Source organism: Podarcis gaigeae (assembly GCF_964106915.1).
Source record: "Podarcis gaigeae genome assembly, chromosome: 5".
Lineage (NCBI taxonomy): Eukaryota > Metazoa > Chordata > Lepidosauria > Squamata > Lacertidae > Podarcis > Podarcis gaigeae.
In genome coordinates, this window is record NC_139681.1 from 76710707 (window position 1) to 76718737 (window position 8031).

Below are 8031 nucleotides of genomic sequence, written 5' to 3' on the forward strand. Positions count from 1 at the left end.
GTGTGGATCCAGAATTGGCCTCCACAGTCATTTACGCACTCATTGTTAAAACTGTGTTTATGGAAGACAATCTTACTCGGCTACGAGTGATTGCCAAAGAAGAAGACAGATTTGAGTGGTGGGTTTTTTTGGTCCCATTGCTTTCCCTGGGAAAACAAACATTTTACTGATGAATCGGAGCAAACAGCAATTGGGTTTTCTGCAGATTGGCATTCGCTCTGATCCAGGGGTATAATCTGGGTTTCCCTGGGGAAAGCTCTGGTGGGAAAAAAACCTGCTCAGACACAGACTTGGGAAACTCAGAACTTTGCCTAGAAAGCACAGAGCAACGTTAAGCGTGGCTGAGCAGGTTGGGATTAAAATGTGAAGCAAACAAATTTCTCCCGCATCTCAAAATTGAAGGTCGGGGGGGGGGAGGGAGGGAGCAGATTTCCTAGTTGCAGAAAAAGAACCCTACACCCATAGGTAAGGTAAAAGGTAAAGGACCCCTGGAAAGTTAAGTCCAGTCAAAGACAACTATGGGGTTGCAGTGTTCATCTCACTTTCAGGCCGAGGGAGCCAGCATTTGTCCACAGTCAGCTTTCCGGGTCATGTGGGTTGTATGTCTGTGGGGAGTTGGATCAAGTCAGACATTAATATCAGCACAAAAATGTCAGAGGTGCAGCTGCCCCCTCAGTCTTGCCAACTATAGTAGATTTGTCCATTTGATTTACACTGTCAGTTGGCTACCCTGACTGTAATTCAAGGTGTTCCTCACAGCACTGGGTGGGTGTCTACAGGCATAATGATGCAATTCTGTTGCAAAACAGGAAAGGTATGGAATCAGTTGGACACAAATGGAAGTTTACCTTCGTTTTCTTTTGTGTATTTGACACCATGGGGGTGGAGTGTGTAGGCCCTTGTCGCAAAATTCTTTACATGGATGATGAGTGTGTCTCCAACTTCTGCTTTAAGAATGGGACCCAGGAAGCCCAGCCAAGGTGGTTTTGCAATAATATGGCTGTATGAGTTGTCTGTGAACTGCATGTACACAGCTTTTTTGTATGTGCTTCCTATCCGGTCTGGGCCTTGTTGGAGAAAGACAGCAGCTTGCCTAAAGGATCAACACACAATCATGTCAGCGTAAGTCCTTGAAAAAAATACTGGGTACACTGGGATAGCTCAGTCAGTAGAACATGAGACTCTTAATCTCAGGGTTGTGGGGTTTTGCCCCACATTGGGCAAAAGATCCCTGCATTGCAGGGGGTCATCCCCTCCACCTCTACATTTCTGTGGTCCTATGATTACTGCTTCTGCACAGCATACGTTTTGTCTCAAATGAACTATTATTATCATTCCTTCTATTTCCGAAGTTCAGAGGCAAGTGCCATTGCTTACATAGACAAAATGGTGTCATCCATGCACAAGAGGGAGAGGTCATCTGGCTTGAGTAAATCCCAAAATTTACAGAGGTACAAGATGTTAAAAACAGCCAATGATATCAATAAATAATGGTAATTAGAGCACCAGTCCTGGCCTGACTGCACTGGCTGCCAATTGGTTTCCGTGCCCAATTCAACGTGATGATTTTGACCTATAAAGCCTTAAATGGCTCAGGACCACAATATCTCAAGGACCGCCTCTCCTCATATGAACTGACATGGACCCTGTGATCATCATCTGAGGCCCTTCTTCATGTGCCTCCTCCTCAAGAGGTCCAGAGGGCAGCCACATGAGAATGGGCTTTTTTCAGCAGGGTGCAGCAACAGAGGAGACCCACTGAAATGTCATCACACATTTGGCAAACTCCCCATCCAAGCTTCCCCACCTAGGACTGGCTGCCAATGTGCAACGGGTAGTTTCTCCTTATTGGGTTTTTCTCTGCAAGGAGATTTCCAAAGGAGACCAGTGTTGCTGCAAAGGCTCAGGCTATGAGCCTGTTTACAGGAAGCTCTGTGAGTCACAAATTAAATCGGATGTGCATGTCATGGCTCTCCTTGGACTGTCCAAATAATTCATATTTAATTGGAAGGTCTTCTTCTCTTCCTCTGCAAAGATAATAGCTTTCATTAAAACTCCACCTCATAGCTAAGATTCCTGAGGGCTAAAGGGTTTAAGTAGAGGTTAAAAGTGAAACGTCAAGCGTCATAGGCCAAAAGCAACCCCACAGTGCAACTTCGCTGTTCTCAGTGAATTTACACCAAGGAAGAAATTGGACCCTATGCCTCTGTGCTTTGTCAGAGAGCTAATAGAGTTGCCGACACACCACGGCAGTGAAGGTCTGTTGTGTGTCTCTTGTTGGTGTTGCCCAGCCTTTTCCCTTTGCTTTGCTCTTCAGAAATACTCTGTGTGTCTGGTTATTGCTAGCCCCTGAGAGGCACTGTGTTTCTCTGTCCTTTGAATTTCTTTCCTCATTCTTGCCCAGCTGCTTTCAACAAAGACAAGGAGACTGGTGTTGGTAAGATGCCTAGATTAAGCAAAGGGAGGGGCAAAGGCCAGTATCAGCTTTGTTGATTTTGAGTGCTCATTGTGTCATGTCATTGTCCTCAAACGCCTCTTTTGCATCTCACATGAGAGCCCTTGAGGAAGGATTAACAGATTTTTCTCTTTGACCATCTTCTGCTTTTGCTTCCTACATTTCCACATCCTTCTCGAACACAGAACCCGTGGCCACAACCTCACTTCTTATCAAACTACTCCTCTCTCCTCAGAATGACTGTTTGTTTATAATTGGTTTATTTTAAACCACAAGAACCACTGCACACAATGGGGCATGCATCTGAGTAGACATGAATAGGATTGCACTGTAAAAATAACTCTAAATTAATTTAGAGGTATAGACCGCCTCACCACAACATTTTGGGGTGCCTCCAGAGTGTCAGTATTTTGTGGGAGGGATCAAAACCCAGAGGGAAACTTTAGATTCATGCAGTGACAGCAGCTTAAAAGGATCTGTCAGCTTTAAGAAAATATTTGGACCGTTTATGATTTGGTGACAGTGAAATGCATTGAAAAGTGTGAGGTGGAGGTAGGGCTGTCTTAAGCTTATGCGGTGCTGGGGTGCAAAGATCCACCCAGCCCCCCCCCCCCGGTTGCCTAGTCCCAGGTGCGCAGGAGGGTGGAGCCAGTCGGCCGCCTCAGCGTCTCACTGTCTCGGTCACTCCTAAACTCGCAGCTCAGAACCGCCCGCAACAGAAGAGCCCGCCGCGGCACTCCAACCGGCAGACGGGCTCTTCCCCAGACTCAACTCTCAGGCCCCAGACTCTTGGCCTGGCGCCCCTGAGAACCTGGAGCCCGGGTACCCCGCACCCCTAGTGCCTATGGGTAATGCGGCCCTGGGTGGAAGAATTGCCCACATATAAACATATCACAAGCAAATCGGGATGGGTGCAGGAGGTTCATTGTTGTATAACCACCGCACAAACAAATCAGAACAAGCGCTCAATAGACACAGGGCATTAGCTAAACTCCTCGTAAGCCAAGTAAATTAAGCTGAACGCTCAGGCTGGTTGGAGGAGAATGTAAGTAGACCCTGCTGAATCATCTAGTCTAACTTCCTGTTCTGATGGCAGCCAGCCAGACGCCTGTGGGAACCCTGCAAGCAGTATTTGAGCACCAGAGTACTCTCCCCTCCTGTGGTATTCAGAAGTATTACTGCCTCTGAATGGAGGCAGAGCAAAGACATCATGGCTAGTGCATAGCTGTCAACGTTTTCCTTTTTTTAAGGGAAATTCCCTTATTCCGAATAGGATTCCTCACAAGAAAAGGGAAAAGTTGACAGCTATGGGCTAGTGGCCTTCGACATCCCTCTCCTCCATGAATTTGTCTATTCCTCTTTTAAAGCCACCTAAGTTAGTGGCCATCACTGCCTCCTGTAGGAACTGCATGAGCCACTTTTCCTTTCCATACAAATCAACTTTTTTCTTAAGTAGTCCTTAAGCAGTCAGTATACTTCGATAGAAGCAAATCTGTATACTAATGTGACAATAAAGAAAAGAAGCCACGTATACAATTTTTGCAGACATAGCTTGAACAAAACTGCATCGGCTGAAATTTGTTGTTGCAAGTACCAGAGTCTCATCTTTCTTTGCATCGGGCTGTACTACAACATGCATTTACTGAGCACCCATTAAAATCAACAGAGATAAATCGCCTATACTAAAAGGTGAAAGCTTGTTTTCAATACAGTTAGCCCAAAGCGAGTATCACTTACTCATCTTCTGAAAACGGCTTTCCAGATATGATGTTCTTTGTCCCGGGAGCATAATTCCAATCCGTTTCTGTAATCCCAATGTAATATTCCCTATCTGCTGCCCAGGCCTGTAAGAAGCAGCAAGCCAGCAAGTGGCTTAGTACGAACAGCTCCATTTTCTATTGCTGCCGGTGTAATAGAAGTTTGTGTTCCCTTTATAAGATCAGGATTTCCCCTACGCACCCGCCCCCATGGTTGCTGTTGCATAGTTCAGTAGACTAAAAGATTGCACAATGCTTGCTGGAATAAACACAGCCAGATTTGATGCCGGTAACTCGGGCAGCTGACGGATTAGTATTTTTAGAAAAACTTCCTTTTGATTTCAGCCAACCTCCTTCAAATGCAAATAAGACCTTCTGTAAAAGAAACTTTCCCCCATCAAAAGGGTTTAAAGGATTAAAGCTCCCTGTGAATTTTTTTTGGAGTTCCCCCCCCCCCCTGTGAAAGCAATGCCCATCTACTTTCTTGGACATGGTCCTAGTGGATTTTCCTGCATTCCACAACATAAGGTTTCAAGCAGCAAGACAGTGACGTGGATTCCATGTGGCCAGTAATATTAAAGTTGTCAAATTTTGAAAGAGGTCTCCTTTTCTTTTTCTTTATTCACCCTAGTAAGTACTGAGGGATTTTACAAATGGTTTGTTCTACATTCATGCTTGTTTGGTCTTCCTCATTGCTCATCCAGTCGATAAAGTCCATATAAATTTAGCAGCCTGATAGCAGAGTGCCAAAGACTAAATTCAACGCCTTTCAGTATAGGAAGAGTCATGCGCAATTTTAAGCAGGACAAGTTTTTTATGCACACAGATAAATCTGTCTATTCAGTCAATTCTGCTACTCTCTCCAAATTTTATCTGTTAAAAAGATTGATACATTGCAGAATAAGAAAATAATTTTAGGAAGAACGGACATTTTAATTATATTTATTAAATTATATTTATTAATTATATTTATCCCTTCCAGGTTTCAAGTCAGACCAACATTTTCTGCCTGATTTTTTTTCTCTCCACCCAAGGCCATTTCTTTTTATCTAACCATGTGGTTACTTATTAGGTATGGAATGCAAATAGGATCTAACAGTCTATCATCAACCACTCAGCAGTGGTGCCCTCCCTGTAGAACGCCCTCCTTTCAGATGTCAAGGAGATAAAGAACTACATAACTTTTATTCGTCATCTGAAGGCAGCCCTGTATCAGGAGGTAAGCCATGACAAAGTCCGTATAGTTAAAGCCATGGTTTTCCCAGTAGTGATGTATGGAAGTGAGAGCTGCTCTCACAGAGGCAAGATGTACATTTGTGTGTTTCTCGGTATAGCGAAATAAAATAGCAATGTAGCCATACCTGCCTCATCCTTTCGTTGCGGACTACGAGATTACACTCTGCTGGGCTCAGGACAAGATGAGCCATATCAGCTCCAGATGGGCCGGAGCTGAATAAACTAACACAGAGCACGCCAGGCCCTCCTGTCTTCCACTGCCTCCTACAGTTTGGTCAAACTCATGCTGGTAGCTTCAAGAACACTATCCAACCATCTTGTCCTCTGTCGTCCCTTTCTCCTTGTGCCCTCCATCTTTCCCAACATCAGGGTCTTTTCCAGGGAGTCTTCTCTTCTCATGAGGTGGCCAAAATATTGCAGCCTCAGCTTCAGGGTCTGTCCTTCCAGTGAGCACTCAGAGCTGATTTCCTTAAGAATGGATAGGTTTGATCTTCTTGCAGTCCATGGGACTCTCAAGAGTCTCCTCCAGCACCATAATTCAAAAGCATCAATTATTCGGCGATCAGCCTTCTTTATGGTCCAACTCTCACTTCCATACATCACTACTGGGAAAACCATGGCTTTAACTATACGGACCTTTGTTGGCAAGGTGATGTCTCTGCTCTGCTGCAAAGATATCTGAAGCTTTTAGATAGTTGACATAAGACTATAAGAAGAGGCCTCTGCTGGATCAGGCCAAAGGCTCATCTAGTCTAGCAGCTTGTTCTCATGATGGCCAATGAGATGCCTATGAAAGGCATATTTTCACTGGGGACTTACTGATCCTGTTGGCTGCATAAAACGCCCTTTTCAAAAACAGCATCTGCCTAAATTAGCTCACAGAACATCTTGAACTTCATGTAATAGCTTATAGCTTATTCTGATATATGGCTTCATCTTTTGTTTTAGAATTGACCACAGAACAATACAGTTGGCCTAATCTGGGTTTTTTATTTTAAAAAAACACACGTTTAAATACACTATTAATATGTGTTTCCTGCAATGTAAGAACATGTGCTTTTTTCTTCTGTAATTCGACAAGAAAAATTGTGCTTAATTGCTTCATTAAGTTCATTTGCATCCACTGAAATGCAATTAATAAAAGTCTTATTAAATTTTACAAGCCATTGTGCAGGAAACAAAAAGAAGGATATGCAGTTAATCCCAGAATTAGGTTTACACAGTAGGATTGCTATTATTGAGCTTTTATTACAGTAGTTTGTAAAACTTAGCCTATGACTAATGTGTGTAGGTTCATTATTAGAACTAAAATTCCCTGCAGGCAGAGTATGTCGAGATTAGGGTCCTGACGCCCCCAGGCAGTATGATTCTCCAGCAGTTTGACTTCAAACTCGGTGACACTCCATTATCTCTCAAGGCAGACAGATGCCGACAATAGGTAAAGGTAAAGAGACCCCTGACCCGTGGCCGACTCTGGGGTTGTGGTGCTCATCTCATATTGGTAGTTGGTATTGGTAGCTCATATTGGTAGCTCATATTGGCCGAGGGAGCCGGCGTACAGCTTCCGGGTCATGTGGCCAGCATGACTAAGCCGCTTCTGGCGAACCAGAGCAGCGCATGGAAAGGCCGTTTACCTTCCCGCCGGAGTGGTACCTATTTATCTACTTGCACTGCATGCTTTCAAACTGCTAGGTTGGCAGGAGCAGGGACCGAGCAACGGGAGCTCACCCCGTTGTGGGGATTCGAACCACCAACCTTCTGATCAGCAAGTCCTAGGCTCTGTGGTTTAACCCACAGTGCCACCTGTGTCCCTGGTGCCAACAATACATATGGTCAAAAGTTCTGCTTCAACCTTAGTTAAGCCACTTCCTTTATGCATATATTAGTGTCTGGTTTTTCTTATTTAGCTTCTATTGCTTTTTGTATTTGCTTTATTTCAGTTAGATATTTAGTTCCTTTAGCAATTTCATCTAATTTTGCTCTCAGTTAACTTTCAGTAGCAATACCATTTCTAGGGAGAGGAAAATTTGTGAAATATAGGGGGTAAAGACACATAAGATACAGACCGAATCAAGCCACACACTGCATTGCTTTATTTGATAACCGGAATCTTGAAATAACAGTGGCTTAGTTTCAAAATATGGCTGTGCACTCACTTATCTTCTGTAAACAACTCTTCGAAGTCTGTCGTTATAGTCAAATAATTTTTTCGCTGTGGCTGTTGAGATGTCGCTTCCATGCTTACCCAAGCTAATGTTCAAGCCTGAACAAAAACTGATGTTTTCCGCCTTCCTGTCCCTCCCCAACCCCCTGCCCCTGAAGCATGAGACAAAGGAGCCATTCACTAAACAGAGGCTGTGAAATTCTGAAAGTCTTTTTCTTTCTTTTGTTTTTGCTTCTTGGACACAAATTGGAAATGTGACCTTGCTTCTCCCTGCCTCCCCAAATAATTGCTAATGTACAGTTTCAGAGCTAGGAATCCTAACGATAAAGGGACTGGTCAATTAAGCAGGAGCTCCACTTCCCTCTGCCACTTAAAACTAATGATAGGCGTCACCTCCATAGGGCAACAAGTTGAGGGAA

The 8031-nt window shown here is 44.0% G+C and overlaps 1 protein-coding gene across 3 annotated transcripts in view; it reads right to left on the reverse strand.

Moving 5' to 3' along the window:
* Positions 1–4441, reverse strand: part of CP (ceruloplasmin) — a 29072-nt gene extending 24631 nt beyond the window's left edge. For 2 of the 3 annotated variants that reach the window (XM_083739265.1, XM_083739264.1), the window contains exons 1-2: positions 4193–4402; positions 849–1093 (exon numbers count right to left, since the gene is read on the reverse strand). In XM_083739265.1, the coding sequence (XP_083595391.1) occupies positions 849–1093; positions 4193–4347 (400 nt within the window). In that variant the 5' untranslated portion in view covers positions 4348–4402. Of the gene's footprint in view, positions 1–848; positions 1094–4192 lie in introns of all 3 variants that reach the window. The other variant, XM_083739266.1, reaches the window with a different exon arrangement.
* Between the last annotated feature and the right edge of the window lie 3590 nt (positions 4442–8031).